The 20,328-nt window shown below is 46.4% G+C and overlaps 1 protein-coding gene across 1 annotated transcript in view; it reads left to right on the forward strand.

The window, feature by feature from the left end:
* Nucleotides 1-12,645: 12,645 nt before the first annotated feature.
* snrka (SNF related kinase a) overlaps nt 12,646-20,328 on the forward strand; it is a 32,227-nt gene continuing 24,544 nt past the window's right edge. The window contains exons 1-2 of the mRNA XM_070912313.1: nt 12,646-12,809; nt 13,678-14,387. Of these exons, the coding sequence (XP_070768414.1) occupies nt 13,799-14,387 (589 nt within the window). The 5' untranslated portion in view covers nt 12,646-12,809; nt 13,678-13,798. The remainder of the gene's footprint in view (nt 12,810-13,677; nt 14,388-20,328) is intronic.

Raw genomic sequence — 20,328 nt, forward strand, 5'->3', positions numbered from 1 at the left:
TTAAGCAGTGATATAATTAACAAATCAATCAGTCAAATCAGGCCTATATCGCTGCAGTGCCCTTTACGTAAGCGACACAATCCAGTGATTCATCAGAGCAGCTTTCAGCTCTCACCTTTGGGAGTAGTGGTTGTTTACCTTGGCGAGCAAATGAGACATTTTCCTAACCTTACATCCCCCGTCACACTCCCTGGATATCATGTCGAGACAAATTACACTGTGAGGAGGCACAGAGAAAGGAGCAAGAGTATTAGCTCTCAACCCTACTCATCTGCATACTGAGGGAACAAGTGAGTCATTGAGAGACTCTAAATCAAACCAACGGTTAACTGCAAAACACGAGGCACCTAGCATGCTAAATACCCATCTGGGGGCTAGCTTAAGCGCCGCAGAACAAGTGTTTCACGTGAATTCGCTACCTTCCATTTCGGTCTTCGCTTCTCAAAGTGCATGAGGTGCAGGTACACATCAACATGCACCCGCACGCAGGCGAGAGGCGGGAGAGAGAGATGATGCCAAGTCTGTGCTTTGGGATGACATCCAATAAGTGACAAAATAGGATTTAGAGAGAAACTCTTTACGTCTCTGAAACTGGCCTCTGAATCAGGTCAAAGCAAACTTATGCACTTATGCTTATTTGTTCCTCAGTTTCCGCTCCTCCTCCGTTTTCTTGCATGCTGTCAAGCACGAGTCCCCGGGCTATTTTTGACATCCCAGCAAGTAGTCATACGTCACCGGCCACAGGGTCGCTCTGTGTGGCAAAACTCGAATAGCGAATACACGCAGGCACAATACGGGCAGCTCAAAATGCAGCCACGTCCAGCTGCTCCAAGAAGAAGAGAGGATGTCACCTGGCGAGACACGATCTTAAAATGCACCAACACCACGCAGTTCAAAGTGAACCGAGTAGCCGTCACTGACTGTGGGATGTAGACTTGAGGTTTGTGACGTAGGCCCAGAAATCTAGTACCGATTGCATGAGTGCCGAGGTTTGTTCCTGCTCATAAAACCGGAGCAGTCAGATTCACTGACCACACACACACAACGGCTGTTTGCGCGCTTAAAAAACGTAGAAATGACCACGCTGGAGACTTCGCGTGCTTTTAACCAGCCTTATGGATACATAGTGTTTGCGCGAGGTGCGTGCTGTGTAGAGCTGCAGCGATTGCTCGTATATTGTCAGTGGATGCCCTCGTCTTTCTGTCGGTGCTACTGCTAACCTGTAGCGCCAAAGGGTTAACATGCAGTGTCTGCCAAAGAGCCACGGCATTTCAGAGGCAATTTCTTTTCTCAAACCAATCAATTGACCATGATTGGTCTACAAAACATCAGATAGTTGTGAAAAACGTCCAAGATGAGCTCCTCAAAGACATTCAGTTTAATACGATATAAAGGGAGAGAGAAGCAGTAAAACCCTCACCTTTGAGAAGCTGGAGACAGAGAATGTCCTTTTTTCATTTTTGGTTACAATTAATGGCGATTGACTAATGGATTAATTGACTAATCAAGCTCTACACCGGACCTGGTCAAGCTTTTAAGAGATCGGCATGACCACCGCTTCTATTTTTTTTTTTTATTCTTTACACTTAACCTGAAGTGTAGGCCAGAATGACGACTGGAGGCAAAAGTCCGTAGCCAAGTCTCTGACCCTGACACCTCTTTCACCGGTGACCTTACCGGGAAAACTGCCTTTGTGTCACACACACACACACACACACACACACACACACACGGTGAAGATATATTGGGTAGCTCTTGTTACATAAAAAATGTTTAAAACAAAAAAGGCTGTTGTTGGACAAGCCGTGAGACAAAAATCAAGATCAAGTAAAAAGAAGTGAATCTGCATAGGAAGCAAATGCAAACAGCGAGGAGAGAATCCATCGTTCATATGCAAACAAACCCACTAAATTCAAAAGAGAAAGCAATGCGGGTCATGAAGACTGCCAAGATTTGTCTTCCCTTCCTTCAAAAACGGCTCACTGCATAATAAGCCGACAGAGAGAGCTTAATGTTATTCCCCATGATCAAATGTCACGGGCAGCGGACGTGAATCAAAGCGCCTCGGACGGCGTACACCGTGGCATCGCCCTGATGCCGACGCGGCTGCCAAAAATCGAGTGAAATGAAGTGTGAGGGGGAAGCTGCGAGTGAGGCTGCACATTAGGCAGGCACCTTGAGGCTGCTTGATCCCTCTCACCGCGCGCCGGCTCCCGCGGGGACGCACGTGATGGCCCTCCGCAATTTGCCCGAGCAAACCGAAAAGGCATGCGGAATTGTCAAAGCCACCACAGCACGCGCCGGAACACCCTCATTTGCATCGCCACATTTAACCAGGCCACATAACAGACACCTGGACACCGCGGGTTGTTTTCTGGCTCTGGTTCGGGGTCGTTTTAAAACATGCGGCTTGAAATCAAGCTAAAGGAACACGAGGGCTCTGGATCTGATGCCTCTGTGTGTGTGTGTGTGTGTGTGTGTGTGTAGTCATTTAAACCGACCTTGAAGACCAGTGGCTTTTGTATCTCGTCGGCGGTGTTGAAGGAGCGAGCCCGAGATACTGCCCAGGAATGAAAATGTTTTAAATTAGGAAAAGGTCACAGCAGTTCCAAATGTGACCGAATGTTAGATGAGATTCATCTCCTGAGCTATGCTAACACCGGGGAAAGGTCTCCTATCCATATTCTATTTCTGAGTGTGTATGCTATTAAGTAACCCGATGATTCTGCGCCCAGATCTCTCCAGTCTGACGCTTCCTTCGTCTGAACTAAGCACATTCCTCCCCTGAACCCCCCTGAAATGTCTCCACAGGTCACCCGCTACCAACACCTGTGCACCGCATCCTGCGTGGTCCTACGGGTCTACTGAGCCTGGGTTTGACCCCATTCATGCGAGGCTACACGTTAATCTCTCACTGTCACCCTTCGGAGGCTCTGAATGGTTGCAAATGTAGTTCCAGGGTTAATAACTAAAGCTACTCGACCCTCCCCCCATGCACGCATTACAAAAACCCAGTCAGTTCGTCTTACAATTTAACAGCACAATTTTTAAGAGAATGAGCTTGCTCAGATGACACACACCCCAGCCCTTCTTTTACTTTTCCCGCACATGCAAGTGCATGCTCTCTCACTCTCTTTCTCTCTCTCTCTCTCTGCCTTTACATGCTCACAAGAAATCAGGTTATTTGGAGAAATTAGGTTAAGGCAGGAAATGTTCGCCTGGTTACTGTAAGACTCGTGTTTACATGCAGCAGTAAATCAGATTACTCCCCTATCCCCAGCAATAACTCATAACTACTGTAAGGCAGGCATACTGGGGCATACTTTTTGTTCAAGTCAATAACACTGACTTGAACAAAAAATGTGGTTCGGTCTGGGCTCAGGCGTGGTTACAGCCACAGAAATGGTGCCCTTCTTCCAAGCCATACACAGCACCCTGTACACCAACTCTGTGCGCATTACCGCGTCACCAACGCAATATATTTAAAGTCACGAATGATGAAAGAGTTACGCACAAAAAAAAAAATCACTGGGGGAGAACTAAAATAGGAAATATTATCAGAAGATCAACAGAAGGCATGTGGCTAGGAAACGGGTAAATTGTCACATATGGGACCTTTAATGTACTATAAGTTCAATATTCACTCCGCTCGGCTTCAGACAAAAACATGTGGGCCCCACTCTCTGCTAAATCTGCAACTTTACTCACCGCCTATATACTCGCCAGCTTTGTCTGCCGTTTGGTAGCTGTGCAGGTAGCGTACAGTTTGCTGCCGTGCTGTAAAATTCCCCCAAAATCCAAAGCAATCTGCTAAAAGGCTAAAAAGCTCTGTGGAGCCGCAGATTTGCTGATGTTTCTCGGCGTTCAGCACCGTTAGCGACCCCTCTCACGCTACTTGTAGTCATTTGATTTAATGTGAACGTAAAAGAGCTTTAAAGGCATCCTTGATGAAAGCACCAAAACCTTGCTTGATGATGTGCACTTCTGCACCGAAACAAATGACCTCGCGTCAGGATCCCGTGTCAGCCGGTGACGCCGCCGCTCTCAGCCCCGTTAGCCTTGTTCGCCTCGTTACGTCAACATTTGACTTTGTACTGACTATCATTTTCTAACAGGCAAATAATTACAAGGGAATTCATGAATGCAAGGGTTGGGGGTAGTCAAAGACCCAGCGTGAGGAAATGTACGCGCTGGTTTTGACTCACATTTTCTTACCATTCGAATTAAAAATTGAAAACCAGAGCTGAGCCACAGGATTTCTCTGCCCAGTAAACCTTGAGGCAGGCGGCCTACGCGTATAATACTTCTTCCTCCAGCGGCCTGAAACAGCACACACACATGCTTGAGTTTGCGGACAAAAGTGTATTCAGATTCTTCTGCAGCCTTAACCCCAAAGTTAAATCTAGCACGACGCAATTTGGTCTGAATTGTAAAACTGTTGAAACACATGCCGATAAATGTATGCCTGAGGTACGGCAAATTGATGCTAGAAAATCCAAAGACAGGTCAACCTTGTCCTTTTCATAAAATCTACCTCTTTTTGGTTTGAGTTACCGGCTGACACTGCGTAATTGCATCATTAAAACAACACTTAGAGCATATTACTTTCATTAGACGTTCGCTCCTGACAGCCTGGTCTGTCCTGCAGCCAGCTCCACGTCACTAAAAGCCAGTGCAAGGTCTTAAAACTCAAAAGAGGACTAAGGATACACAAATCTACAGCAATAAAACTCAATTTTGACAACTCAAAAAGGACCCTTTGTCGGTCTATCTGTCTGGCAAGGTTTGATAGGAATCAGTCTGGGACAGGTGTCAGTTCTAAGACTGTACATAAGGCACCCTTTGCCGAGGCACCAACATGAACCCTTTCTAATCCTGATCCGGCAAGCACACCACTGTCTACCCTGCCGTTAACGTTTGCTTCGGCGTTTCAAAACTGGAAAGACGCGGGAACCATTCTGAAAACGCCAAAATGTTTCGGCTTCATTCTGCACAGTGGGAGGAAGTGGAGACGCGTCGGCCATCTTTATATACAGTCGTGCCCCCCCCAACCTTCTCTCTTATAAACTGCCTGTCAGTCACCGCTCTCTCAGCACTGCCTTCGCGGCTGTCACTGAGGCTCCGGCTTCCTTAGCGTTACCGCTTAGCATATCTGTTTGCTCTGGAGATGATAAGCACCCCAATGACGTGGTGGGAAGGCAGCGTGGGGCATTCCTGGAGAGTCTAAAGCATTTGAATGAGAATCCTGGAAAGCTAAGGGGGGGGGGGGGGGGGGCAGCTCACCGGTGTCCATCTTTCCTTGCAACTCACCACCCCCACTTTGGAGTTAATCTTCCCTCTTTCTCTGCATTTCTTCCCCCATTACTTCCCCTTTACAAATCACCTCGGAGAGCCCCCCCCCCCCCCGTGACATGCCTCTTCAAAAGAGATTGCTGATGTCTTCTTTGCCGCGACGATGCGTCCTTATTCATCGTCATCCTTCTTCCTGGACCAAATGTGGCCCGTCAGGTTGGACGAAGCTGCTTGGGGCTCAGCGTGGCACTGGGGAGAAGCAGCCATTATCTGGCTGTACAAAGACAACATCTCATACCCTTTCTCTCACTTTGCATCTCTTTCTCAAACACATTTGGACAGACACACACACACACACACACACGCACACGCATTGTTCTGTTACATAAATGCAGCGGAATGCCATCCAGTCTAGTGGTGAGAAACAGGCTCGCTGCTCCATAATGACTGCCAGTGAGCGTCAGAAAATGCCCCTGGTCTGTGTCAGACACATGCCATGACTGACTACTCGCCTATTCCAAACGGAGGGGGATCGCCCGCCGGATTGATAGCCCGCTACTTAACAACATTTCCGTCCTCCTCTATATCATTCGCCAACAGCAACCCTACCATGCCCTCTGAAACACAGCCGATACAAGACCAAGGTTGCGCTGTCTGCCCTCCCCGAGGGACACAAGAGAAACCGATGTGGACCATCTGCGGACTGCGCGCGTGGAAATACGGAGGTGCGGAAGTGACAGACGAAGGAGAACAAAGTGAGGAGGACACCCTCTAAAAAATGCTGCAGCACAGCGCTTCAGCACTGCCCCGGGACAACAGGCAATGTTCCAGAAAGGGACGGAAATAGAATACCAAGGCTGGATGCACTCTTGAAGGTATCTGCAAGCGCTCAAGCTCTTAAGCTGCAGCTCCCGTCCATTTTGAGAACTTTGGCAACCTGAGAATGCGTCGTCATCGTCATTCGGCATCTCCTGGCGCATGACTGCCCTTAAGGGGCTGATAGATTCCAAAATGGATGTGGAGCACAGAGCACACGCACGGTTGATAACACATTATCTGCAATCACTGACATGTTCGCGCGTCATCCGTCTGCACGTATAGTCCCGTGTCTTGCACGGACCACATGGACATGTACACCGAATGTAAGACCTTCAAGGCAATGGTTTGATACCAGCCTGGTGACACCCCGCTACGGGCTCTGCACCGTAGCTGCTTGAGCTAGCGTTAGCTACGCAGGCCGACAGGACGGGCTGCTTCACAAATCTGAATCTTGGGGGTTTTAATTCAGAGCTTTTACATTGGTTACAAGCTCTGTTAGCATGGGCTTAAAGGTCGGACTTGGACTGCTGCCTGCTAGCTACCGTGAGCCCTAAAGCGTTTTGAGCGTAGAAACACGTGCCACTCTGTTGACCTTTCATGAACGGCAAAAAGATACAGCAGACTGATTACATCACGCAGACCTTCAAGACCTGGCGGATGCGTTCATTTGGTTTTACAGATACTGAGGTAATCTGATGCTGGATACAAGATTATTTGATATATTTGAAAAAGAAAAATGTTTCAAAACTAGAACATGCATATCAAAAAAACTTCATATCATCATAATCATATGTTCTATGGTGATACTTATTTCTGTTCTAATGTATTTCTTTTCTGCCCCAGTCACTGCGAATACACGTTAGCACCTCCACAAGCCTCTTGACCTATGATCACCTAGAAAAGGCCCATACATCTCTCTGCACGATGCGTTTATGTGCACCTTGGCAGAAGTATGTTGGGGGATTTACCCTAATGCATAATCTGTTTTTCCCCCCACAAAGCACTGAGCCCCGTGCTGTGCGTGCGCGCATCTGCTCTGACACTTTCGGAAAGCCATGAAAAGTCAACCCCCGGCCAGCAGTCAGGCGATGTGGAAACGCGCAAGCACACAATATCCCTTCTTTTGAGAGACGAGACTGCGAGCGCGTTTTCCCCCCACTGAAAATGCAAGGGTGTTCACAGAGGGTGATCCAGACTCATCTTTTCCTGCACAAGTCAGCGCTTCAGTTTTTGTGGAAAAAGTGGCGAAGAACGCCTTTGAATTATTCCCAAAGACAAGAGCAGATCAAAGCGACAGTATAATGGTTGAGAGCTCCGGGTCTGTAACACAAGACCCCCGTTGAACCTCTCCACTCATTTCGGACATAAAAGAGGGCAGAGAGGCGGGGGGGGGGGGGGGGGGGGGGGGGATAAATAAATACCACTCGAGCATTATGGCACTTTCATTTTGGAAGCACCGGTGGAGCGGACAAGGAGACCCCTCGTCAACAAAGATGAACTGTTCAGTTGCAATGCAGCACACTGAAGCAAAGCCGAACCCCAAGAACGGTGCTTATTCTTGGATGTGTGCCCTAAACCTTCCCACTGACATCTTGCTGATGCACACCGGGGAGCTTCGTCACACGTGCTCAGACTCAGCTGAGTCCCACAGACTCGGCGAAGTGGGACTCAGCCGTTTAAAAAAGCAAAGACCCTCAGAACACAAAATGATGAATATGACAAAGAGGTGCATTGTGGGATGAATTATGAGTGATGGTGTTTGCCTTAAATGATCACTAGACTAGGGGTCAGCTTGAACCCACCCCATTTCTAACTGATCACTAATCAATGCCCGTAATAATAATAATAATATGCATTGCATTTCTAAGGTCGTTTTGAATATGACTGAAAACGGGTTACTAGAGTACATTAAACATTAGGAACATTATATTCATATCCACTCAAAATACATATTTGGACACTGTTGACCAACACTCACTCATTTAATCATGAATTCATTTGAGATCGATTTCAAATGACATTTTTTTTAGAGGTGTATGGTGTCAAGAGCACTAATCGGATCATTCATTTTCTAGTTTGATTGATTGATTTTTTTCTCTACACACACACACACACACACACACACCTACAAGCATATCTTGAACTATCACTGTACATCAGCTGGAAGCCCCCTTTCTCGCGAGGCAGCAGCTGGACACACTCATCTGAGGTATACCCACTGTGACAGCCGGGCTGAGAGCATTGCATCGATGCGAGCCCCCCCCCCCCCTGTACCACACACACACAAATAAATAAGAAGCACCATCCGTGGAATGGGTCTCACCTCAGGTCTCCGTGAAAACGGCGCTTTGTCTCGGGAGACAGCTGACGGGTTAGCTCATTTAGGCAGCATCGGTGCCTCGAGCGTGTTGCAGAGACGGTCCCGGGCAGGAGCGCGAGACACGCAGCGGAAACGTAAAGAGGGACGCGGGCGGAGACTGGGCACTGTCGGCGAAAACAACGGCGTGTTCAGTCATTAGATTCCCCGAGACACACAGCCGGGGCTCTCTCGGTGTTGTTTACGAGCTAGCCTAGCAGCCAGAGCGGCGGAGAGAGAGAGAGACACAGACAGAGAGAGAGAGAGAGAGAGAGAGACAGAGAGAGAGAGCGAGAGAGAGAGAGAGAGAGAGCGAGAGAGAGAGAGAGAGAGAGCGGGAGAGAGAGAGAGAGAGAGAGCGAGCAGCTGCCTGGATACCGACTCCGCTCTGCTGAGTCCAGTCTCCACCTACCGCCGAGGGAAAATCCCGCGCTCAGATCTCGCGATGGCACCCGACCTCCCTAATTGTCACACGCGGAATTGGATGACTGCTGCCCGCTGTGCTGCTGTGTGCATCTGACGCCGCAGTAAAACCAGAAGTGGCGATGTCGCGATGCAAAAACAACTCTTTTACAAGTTTTGCCCAGTAACATATCATATAAGTAATGAATATATGAATAAATCATATATTTCTTTAAAAAGTGAAGTACCGGCTACACCTGCAATAAACATGGTGGAGTAAAAATGAAAGATTTCCTTCTGAAAAGTGGTAGAGAAATACTGTAAAACTACCTGTACCTCAAAATGATACCCTTGTACAGTACTTGAGTAAATGTACTTAGTTTTCCCCACCACGAAGACGACTTCATGAAATAAGAAAGAGAAAAAACAGAAAAGAAAACAACAACATTATAATAATAATAATAATAATAATAATAATAATAATAGGAGAAAAAAGCAAGTAAAAAAATCATCAGTCTGTGGGTTGCAGACTAATAGCTGAGTAATTCAAACTGCTCACAGTCAGTGCAGGAAGGGGCAGCAGTGTCCTCAAGGGCCAGATCTGGCTGTGGTTTAAAAGTGATCAGTAAGGGGCGCCACGGTACCACATTTGGTAGGCTGAGGCCCTCCCGCAGCGGCCCCGGGCCCTTTGCTGCATGTCATCCCCTGTCTCTCTCCAAGCTGTCACTATCAAATAAAAGGCAAAAAATCAAATCAAGGGAGGTGGTTTCACTTCAACAAAACAGGAGTGCACATTTGGGTGAAGTCACATCGATGCACATACATTTGCACCCCGTACTGTTTCAGGAGGACTTCAAACCCACACGTCTGTCTGCAGAAATCGGAGAGAGCAGAACCGCTGGTCAATGTGGAACACGGCAATGTGGTTTGCTATCGAAACACCTTGACATTTCCAAATGCCTCGGCACTGAAAGGAGACTCAGACACCCAGATGAGTTCTGTTTATATTCGAGGCACAGAGTTTGCCACCCCGGTCCCTTTTTCACAGCAGGCATTTTGACACGTCTCAGTCGGAAAAAGCACCGGCATCACAAATAGCATTAACGATGGCTCCGTTCTATTCAAGTGTCTCGGGGAGCTGTGGCAGTGATCCAGCTTGCACAACGCCTGCACCCTGAAACTGAAGCAGCTAAACTGAAGCACCAACCATTTTATTATTTACATGTGTTTTTTTCCTACTGTAACTTACGCAGTTAACATTTCACAGAGGCTTTGGTAGTTGAACCACCCAAGTGATGCAGAGCAAAAAAACAAAAAGGTTCATTATGATACCTTTTAGTGAGCCTTTTGTGAGTCTTGAATAGCCTCCTTTCTCTGACGTTGATCGTGGGCTCAGTAAAGGGAAAAGGTGCAAAATAAATGAATCACAGAATGGAATGGGGCGCTGCAGCAATGTGATAAAGAGGTAATGAGATCATCATTTAGCAGAAAATGATCTCCTCCATCTAACAAACTCCTGCGACTATCTGGAGAAGCAAACTGTAATTCCAATCTTGACAACAGTGTACACAGTGTGGGTGACATATCAAATACAGAGCAACACTCCCATCTTGAGTTTGAAAAAAGAAAAGCAAGCGACGCCACAAGCATTGTTCCGAATCAGTAGATCCACTGGGAATCTCAGTATGCATAAATATTAAAGGCAGACGACAGAATGAAAGTTCTGGTCACCTTGTTCTTGTCTTTCACCCCAAATACTTACAGGTGGATGACGAATCGAAGGATAGAAATGTGTGTTAATAAGGTATTGGTACACAACAAGCTTCCACTGGAACAGCTTTAGTGCTCCTTGTTATAGGCTCTCCAAGTCTCTGAACTCTACCTGGAGGGATAAACACCATTCCTCTAAAGGACACTCCCAGAAGAGACCACCTCCCTCGTGGTGGAGAATGCTTCATCATAGGATAAAGTATTGCTTTGCAGTGACCCTTCCCTCTGTGGCTCACACCGTGCACCTACAACACAACAGACTCACTTGACCCCCCCACTCTAGGGGTCAAGCACTCAGGACTGCACCGTTCTCTGGGTGAATGCCGACTTGCTGAGGATATGGTGCAGGAGGCCCATCTGACCGTGTAACCTTTTTTTCTTTGTGACTGAAGCCACTTATCGTTTTGATCTTAAATCCAGGTCAACTTGGACTTTGGCATTTGAAAAGATGCCACAGGGCACGCTTAATTGCTCAGTTGTATCATGCAGTGCAACTGTATGGAGGCACATGCATTTGGTACGTTTCTCTACTCATTTATTCTGTTTTTTTTTCCTGTTAATAGGCCTTTTTTGTTTTCTTCGCCAGGTTAAGCACAGATGTGCGAAAGTTGACGGATGCTGGTATTGTGGATGCTGACTCATGGGCATGGCTACTGGGACGCCATCATTATTAATTACACCTGTGTGTATATTTCCATATAGTTTCCCACCAGAAGTAAATATACATTTGGAAACATATATATATCTGTGCATTCTTTGTATTTGTAAAGCCATATTACTGTCTTACAGGCTGTTTTCTATAGTTAGAACACGTCTCTGACACTCTTTTAATTATATGTTTTAGTAAATGTTCACTAACTCAAATACAGCCTTTAGGGCCCAAGTTCAGAGGGGAAAAAAATGGTTGTGCTGATACTTTATCATGCAAAAAAGTGAATGAGAGGAAACATTACATTTGCGAGAAAGCGAAACAGAAACCCAAATGTATCGTGAGGGAACACGCCCTGTTGGCCACTCAGTTCAGCTGAGAAACATTTTGAAAGCCCCACTCCTTGGTCATTACTTCTCAAAAACCATCTCATCTCTGGAGTGCTTCTTCTGTGCGCGGGAACGACCAGTGATAGCCTCCAAACTCAGACCACATGTTTTAAACCGTTTTAAGCCACAGCCGGCGTCCACACCAGAGGACGGCCGTAGTCAGGTAAGTCAGGTCAAGGCCAAGACAAACAATTGTTTTGTCCGTCACTAGATGTCGCTGCACGTCCGTTTATGGGGGGACACCAGGCGACACTGACAGGCGATGGATCCACAGCAACGGCGACGTAGGCTGTCGTAAATCTTGTAGTATGACACATTAATATTTAAGGATGATCACCACGTCAAGTGTTGTCGGATGTTGTCTCCTTGTGTTAAATCACTGTCTGTTTAGGCGACATATTGGACGTCCCGCTATGTATATCTCAAAGTACAACAATTCAAAACGCTCCCTTTCATTAAGGCCGAACTGCCATTCCCTTTAGCAATTACGTACTTATTTTACCGTATATTGTTGCGTAAACAGGATAACGTTTCAGCAACCTTTCCTATCCAGTTTGACGTCAGAGTCGAATGCGGTTGGTGATGGTCTTATGCTGCCTTCAAGTGATCCTCGGAAGGACCTGACTTGGCACCCAAACAGTGAATATACAATTTAACCGGCGGGTAAACGCCTCTTAATCTGACAGAAAAATCTTCAATTTAAACACGTTTTTTTTCGCGCTGAAAAAAAAAATATATACCAGTCTGCATTGTGGGAGTGGGAACTGTGGGAATTATTTTCCGAACGCGTATGATGTCCTATGCTAATCCCGCCAGAGGTCTAATGGCAAGGGGGAAAACTCGACACTTTTTTCAGCACGTGAAGGTAGCATCATAGCCCCACCGCCTCGGCTGGGAGGATACAACGATTCCGATTAGGGCTGCCGTTGCCAACGATGCAATGCCTCGTTTTACGAATGAACCCTTGGCATAGGCACCTTCTGAGTGCCGCGGTCATCCCGAAGAGGCGGTACCGTTCTCTTCTTCTCGGACAATTTGCGATAAGCTTCAATAGAGAGCGCTCGAAGGACCCAAGGCACCCGGTAAAGACCGGGCTCGGTGCTTCATGTTTACCGAAGAGAGCGCTGGAGAGGTGAGCTGAGCGAGCCGTAGTAACTTTAGCTTGCTACATGCTAACCATGGCTAGCTGTGTGATATTTAAAGCAGCACCTGTGTACCTGCGTGGCCAGCGCTCGGGTTACACGGGCGAGCTAAATGTGTGCGTGGAGATTATCGTCGGGTGGATTCGTGAATTAGCGGGCGACGTTCTAACGTTAAAGAACCAAAGCTGTTAACGTTAGTCAGCCAGTAAGCTAACGTTGATCAATCAATGAACAACGAGCTAGCCCCCCTGGTAACGTTAGGCTAACGTTAGTTGTTTGTGTTACTGCTGGGCCCGTTATGCAGCTGACTTCTGGACTAGTCTGTCAAAGTCGTCCCTGGTAGCAGCTCAGCTATACGTGCGACCATTGGAAGCGTTTCGTAGTTTAAGGAAAGTTTAACTTGGTTCATTGTAGCAGCACGAGGCAGCACATCAGGATAAATTCGCTAACGTTAGTGCAGCAGCCATCCTGTCAAAACAAGCGCTACGCCTCCTCCGAATAACCAGCAAGCTGGGGGTTTAGCGTTAAGTAAGAAGTTATTATGCTCTAACGTACAGATTATTTTTGGCTCTTATCTGTTGTCTTTGCTCGTAATTTCACTCAGTAGGCTTGATGGAACCCCTTTGGCTCTGCACTACATCCAAGCATTATTCTGCTCAATGCTTCACTCTGAGCAAGGGAGGGGGCAGGCACATTAGTGTTGCCTGACAGGTACAACAATGAGGTGAACGTGGGAAATGCTTTCAGTTTGATTTGGACTCACGTTTGATTTATTCGATTTTACTGTCAGCGTTGCCCCTGTAACCAGTCTTCGTTGAAACTGCCGTCATTTTGTGTGTCTTTTAATCATTTAGGAAGCTGGAGCCATGGGTCTCTCACTCACCCTTCGATGAGCTAAAATAAGCTGGACCCAGACGACTCAGCCAACCTGCTCCTGCCTACAGTGGGGGCTCCCCTCTCCCCATCGCCCTCTCCAGCTATGGCAGGCTTCAAGCGGGGCTATGACGGCAAGATCGCTGGCCTGTATGACCTGGACAAGACACTGGGCCGTGGCCACTTTGCCGTAGTCAAGCTGGCGCGCCATGTCTTCACCGGGGAGAAAGTGGCGGTGAAGGTGATCGACAAGACAAAGCTAGACACCGTGGCCACAGGCCATCTTTTCCAGGAAGTCCGCTGCATGAAGCTGGTCCAGCACCCCAACATTGTGCGCCTGTATGAAGTGATAGATACTCAGACCAAGCTTTACCTCATCTTGGAGCTAGGCGATGGAGGGGATATGTTTGACTACATCATGAAACACGAGGAGGGTCTGAATGAAGACCTTGCAAAGAAATATTTTGCCCAGATTGTCCATGCTATCTCCTACTGCCATCGGCTGCATGTGGTGCACAGGGACCTCAAGCCAGAGAATGTGGTGTTCTTCGAGAAACAAGGGCTGGTCAAGCTCACGGACTTTGGATTCAGTAACAAGTTTCAGCCGGGGAAGAAGCTGACAACCAGTTGTGGATCTCTGGCATACTCTGCACCAGAAATACTGCTGGGTGATGAGTATGATGCTCCAGCCGTAGGTATGCAAAACATGTATGCTGATGAGTGATGCTGAAGTAATGAAATGAGTCACACTGTTAATTAGAAAATGGCAGAGAGTTACAGTGAAGCACTACCAGACAGGATGTGCGCAAAGTCTTTGATTCAGCCCATTTATGGAGGTCTGGTGCTTTCACAAAGGCATGCTTGTTATTTTGTCTTGTATGATGCATTGATTGTTTGAAGTCGGACGGCTCAGGCTTGCTGCCTGTGGTACCAACTCAGTGTCCGGTCCACTCATTAACTCCCTCACCGCCCAAAGAGCAAGTCTCTGTGTCAGAGAGCCGGCTTTTGGCATCAAACGACACAGGACGTCTTTATTGAAGTCATATTAAAACCCAGCTTCAGCACAGCGTCGCAATGAGGTTGGCGTAATGTGGCTAGCACCTGTTTCACACATTTGTGTCACACCTTGCTGGAACACCTTGGCTGTTGGTGTGCTTACAGAGCCTGAACACGTGCTCACCATGGCCTGTTTTGGTGGCCACCAATCATGTGCCAGGCCCAGGGCCCTGTGCAACAGAATATACATAGTTGGACAATAACAAGCTGTGTGTTCTAGCTGACAGTACTCGACACTGATCATTTTGTAGGCTGCCATAGGCCATGTGCTACAAGGTCAGCTCTACTAGCACTGATGTCCGTGGGTGTCCCATTGCACTAAATTAACTGGCTCATTGATTTTCTATGAGGCCTGACAGAGTGCAGACAGACAGATTGTGTGTCCTTCCATGACTGATATATCTTTCACATCAGGTAGCTGATGACAAAAACGTCAACTAGCTATTATTATTGTTAGCTTATTATTTCCCCTTTTTTTGGTCGTGGTTCTCACAAACTTAAGAGGTGCGGCCGAGGCAATGAGGAAGCTGTGGTTATTTTCTCATTGAACTTAATACACACACACACACACACACACACACAAACCCACACATACTCACTCATCCTAAGAACTTCTGGTCTGGTATTTTTTATCCCGGACAGTGAAGGAAGAGGTACATTGCATTATAGAACTGCTCTGTGCTGTTTGAGCAGGTGTTCAGGATGAATTAAGCCTCGTATTGGAGCTGCGTGATGGAGGGAATATCTTGAAACCTGAAGAAAGTCTGTATGAATGGCTGGCTAAGAATGCCAGACTGCCCATGTCATGTCTTGCTTCTGTTGGCTGCATTTGGTGCACAGGGACCCGAGGGTCGGTTCATTATCAGCTACGTAGAACTGGATTTTGCAGTCTTGAATGTGAAGTTTTGTTTTGTTTGTTTTTTTTTGATTAGGAGGTTCCCATTTAGGACTTTCCCCAGCCAGTGGGGAAACATAGCCAGCTAGGGGTGTCTGGAGAATCATTAGTCGAGTTGTAAACATGTAGTGAATTATTGTAAAGCAGAATTAGGCTTCTGTTGCATTCTAGCCCACACAGTCTGCAAATAGCTATTAATATTTAAATGTGCGCCTATTCCTGAGTGATCAGTTTATTATTTATTGACAACTTGACTGTAAGGTTTATCAACACGTACCATAATGATGGTTAACATGTTGTTTCACGAAAAACATAAATGCACTCGTATTCACAGAAAATAAACAAGGTTATTTTGAGGGGGAACAGGTTTTTAACCCCATGTCTTATCTAGCCTGTGTATTGGTTTGAAATGAAATTGTTTATAAAAATAAACCTATGCCCAAAAAAAAAGGAACTCTAAAATAACAAAACATGTGAATCATTTGACTCAAATCATGTGAATCTACTGAATCAACTTTGATTTCCACTACACTGGCTTCTTTTTAGAATGTGTTATGTGGAAAAAACATATATATTACTGCAGGGAGTTCCATTACATCCCATTTTATTTTTAAGAACATGATTTGGGGCGCCTGACATTAGTTTGCATAATTGGTCAATGGCAAAACATGCAAAAGCGTTTATGGACATTTTTAAACTGTATAATTACAGTGTGAGGCTGAGGCACAGCCTACATTATCAACATCGCCTGTTTTAGTGTGTGTTTACAATGCGTCTTAGGGATGGCTCTGCTGTAAGAAGCGCAATGAAAATAAAGATTATTAATTCATCCGTCCATTCATATTAAGTCCGTAGACGTCTGTGTGGCGTATATGGACAATGCAGCGCTTTCAGTGGACTCTTCAGTGCTTACTGCGCAATGGACAACGTGGTGCCACCGGGGTTTTCCCAAGTAGCCCGTCTAATGAGGACATCCCCTGTCTGTGCAATCAGTGCCATTAATTGTTACTGTGTGTTGTCAACAATTATTTCGGTAATATTTGTCAAACACTGAAGGCAACTCTCCGCTCTCTACTCGGCAGGAACACAACCTCTCTCACTCTCAAGCTCTCACTCATTCGCGCATTCGTATCGAACGTGTTGGGGCGAGACTGATGCAGGCAGATAGGTGCTGTCTCTCTGTCATCACGCTCGTATTGAGGCTGGTGGTCGTAGAATGTTCACGCATGGCGAATCGCAACCTGTGGCTCTAAACCATTTTATTAGAATGAAAAATGTAATATAATAAAGTAGCCCGGCAAAGCACAGTTTGGAAACATGAAATGTGGCTAATGTCACCGATATTTTTGAATGTGGTGAAACATTATCACATTCTAAAATTAACAATGATGAGACGAGTCTTGCTGCACCCTCTAAAGGAATGGTTTAGACAACATTTAACATTTGACAACTTAAGCTTCTTTCGTTAGATGGAAGAAAAAAAAAAAGTGTGTTTTGCAGAAAAAAATGTGCTAATATTCCTCTAATTAGGATATTGAAAAAGCATTGTTGCGGGTGTCAAAACTGATGAATCGGCACTTGTATTAAAAAAGTCATTAGGGCTGAGATATAGAGGATCTGGTCCAAAGTGTACCCCGCAGGCCCGTAGTGTGTTGAGCTGTTGTGCAGCTGTATAATATGCCCTTCCCATTTCATGAATTTGTAGTGTACCGCTGGTTATGCTAAGAGGCTGTTTGCCACCCTGCACTCAGCATTATTGACAGTCACTGTCCATATGCAGCTCACTGTGCTTCATTGTGCTGAGCAGGGCTGTTTAGTGGGCTGTAATCTGTACTCTCTGCCAGGCGGCGGTTGTGTGTAATGCACTTATAGGCACTGATAGTAATTGCATAGGTACTACTTTTGGCTGTGCTATACAGCCACAGGCCTCTGCAGTTGTTGTGCAGAGAGCACTTGGAGCCAGTGATGGCCACTCTCTGATACTGTGTATTTTGTCTGCACTCTTCTGTGCACCACGGTGCAGTTCAGTCAAGTGTTGCGGCTGCTGTGGTCAGAGCCATTAGCCTCGTGGGTTTGTTGCTCTGAAAATAAGTGTAATGAGGTGAAAGTGCTTATTGTCTGTTTGCACATGTGCCGCCCAGGCCACATAGAGGTATATCTTGCATATCGTTCAGCTCCTAGCGAGGAGGTAGCGTCAACGTCAGACTTTCCGGAGCAAATGACAAAGCCGGACAAACTCTGACGAGAGGTTTCACTCCGTCTTCACGGAACTCAATTCTGCATTCTGAGTAATTGTGGAAACCAAACCGACTTGAGCAGCAGAGAACTTGTGTACATGCTGACACAGACTGGAAAGGACTGAGCAAGTGACTCTGGGGTTGTGTTGAACGGTCGCCGTGCGTTGGACTTTTGCACTGTCACTGCCTGTATAATAAACACTGTGGGGAACATAAATATTTAAAGGTTCTGTATGGAGTTTTCAGAAAGTCGTTGTTATTAATGACACCGGTGGAAGCTAAGTGGACGGCAGTCAGCTTCCTGTTGCAGCACGTGCCCGCAGTCTGTAGGCGCGGGCGAATCTGTAATGTTCCTATATTTTATGAGGACCATTGGCTCCGTGATACAATAGCTTGCTGTTGGCAAATGACGTTACGACGCAACCAACGCCAGATCCGCGGCGTGAAAGCCGCGTCGGATAATCGCGCCCCCCCCCCCCCCCCCCCCCCCTTCTGTCACGTACCTTGCGTGGTCGCATGTGACAAATACATTGATTGATTGATATGGACGCATTGGCTGCTCGGTGTGCCTGTGCCCTGCAGAGCTGTTTGCACCACGAGGGGCATCGGAGCCGTGTCTCTAGAGTAATGGCTTGTCCTCCTTTAATTGCAGTCCTGGTTACTGTTGCCTGCTGCCAGTAGACGGGAAGAACAGTTAATCCATGCTATTGTTTGGACTGGGCCAGGAGAGGAAGAGAGGGGAGGTGGGATGCAGCGATTTACACAGTCCTGTGTTGACACAGCCTGGTTTGCTTTGATTAGAGCTCATTCATCTGGTTCCCACCACTGGGCCAGAGACCAGCTTCCTCATTATCTGTACCCCCCCCCCTCCCCCCAAACAAAACGCTTGCAAATGCTTCCACTTGTTGGAGTTGGGTTCAAGTACGTGATTACTCCTCGGGTAAATGTGTTTTTGTCTTGAATCATATTTGTGAGCTCAGAATGAAACACTTTGTATCATTTTATATCATAATGACAAGACAACACAAGGCAGACTATAAACGTAATGTGTCCATGCATTTAATATATATGCATGGCCAAGAAAGCAATTCATCTAGACTCTATTATGTTATTACTTGAGCTATGAAAAAATGTAAATGTCAACCCCGTCTATCTCTTTTTGTGTTCTGGTATTTTGCCTATTACATAAAACACTGGTCCCTTTGACTAAATGGCCAGTCACAGAAAGCCTTCAGTGGCCCTGCTGGCCTTTGTTTCATCACCAGTATACCCAGTGGAAACAAAAGGGATGGGAGTATGACACTTGCGTTTGCTGTCCCAGTAAGTCGAACTTATCCCCACTTAGGATTGTGTTTCATAGATAGCTGTCGAGCAGCTCTGAGCTGGAAGTGAACCCTTGTGTATGATAGTAATGCAAAGCAATACAGTTAATGTGTGATGGCAGACAGTGTGTTGCAAAATGACAGGTAATGCTGATATTACAAGTCAGTTGGGAGAGGAATTTTTTCTTTCCGGTTTCACATTGTAGGTTCTGTTGTGAATGCAGCACACGACACTCCACGCCTCTGACTGCCTTTGTTTGTCTTTGAGCCGCATTTTGCTCTGTGCCTGAGGCATTTTGTGACGGCCGACCAGGATGCAAAAGGACGTGCATGCTCAGGCACCAATACACGCACTCTCTGGTACAACAGTCACGTAGAGGCGTGTTGCTAACACTGTGTGTTGCGTAACTCGGCATGTCAGGCCGACGGATTGAAGGTTTGTCGGAAATTTGTGCATGGACAAACGGGTTCGTCAGGGAGGCCGAGATATAGCAGCTGGATGAAACCACAGTGTGCACATAGTTTTTTGAGTGTGACACCGCAATAGTAACAGTTATCATATTAATAAAAATGACATATTTTAAGTGACATAATTATAGCCAGGACTTGAGGAAAGGGCCTTCTTCACAGCAGACTTGTCATAGCAGGAAAAGCACAGGTTTTACTAATAACATTACATCTGTTCTGTCCCAGCATGGCATGACAGTCTGACAGTAAGCCAGCATGCACAATAGCAGCTAAATATACAATCTACAAAGTGAATAATTGATTGAAGTCTCTTGTGGGCTCAAACTTTTCAGACAGTGAAGAAAATCCATTTATTTTAGCCTTTTGCCAGTACTTTATATCCAAATATTGTCTCAAACCTGTGCAATCCTAATTGAACCAGTTCTGCTGTTGGCTCTTTCAATTTGTTGCGCCTGCTGTGCAGTTATCCATTTTTTTTCACCTTCATAGAGACCACGCATGTCTGCGGCCAGTATGCATCACTGTAGTACAAAGCACTGGCATGCTAAACTCTTCAAATATCCTTGGTATGACTGGTGTTTGGGGGGGGGGGGGGGGTTCAGTCAAATTATCTCAGGAATGGGGAGTCAAGCTGAAACGTGGTTCATGTTGTTGGTTA

This window comes from Enoplosus armatus, chromosome 9 (genome assembly GCF_043641665.1).
Source record: "Enoplosus armatus isolate fEnoArm2 chromosome 9, fEnoArm2.hap1, whole genome shotgun sequence".
Lineage (NCBI taxonomy): Eukaryota > Metazoa > Chordata > Actinopteri > Centrarchiformes > Enoplosidae > Enoplosus > Enoplosus armatus.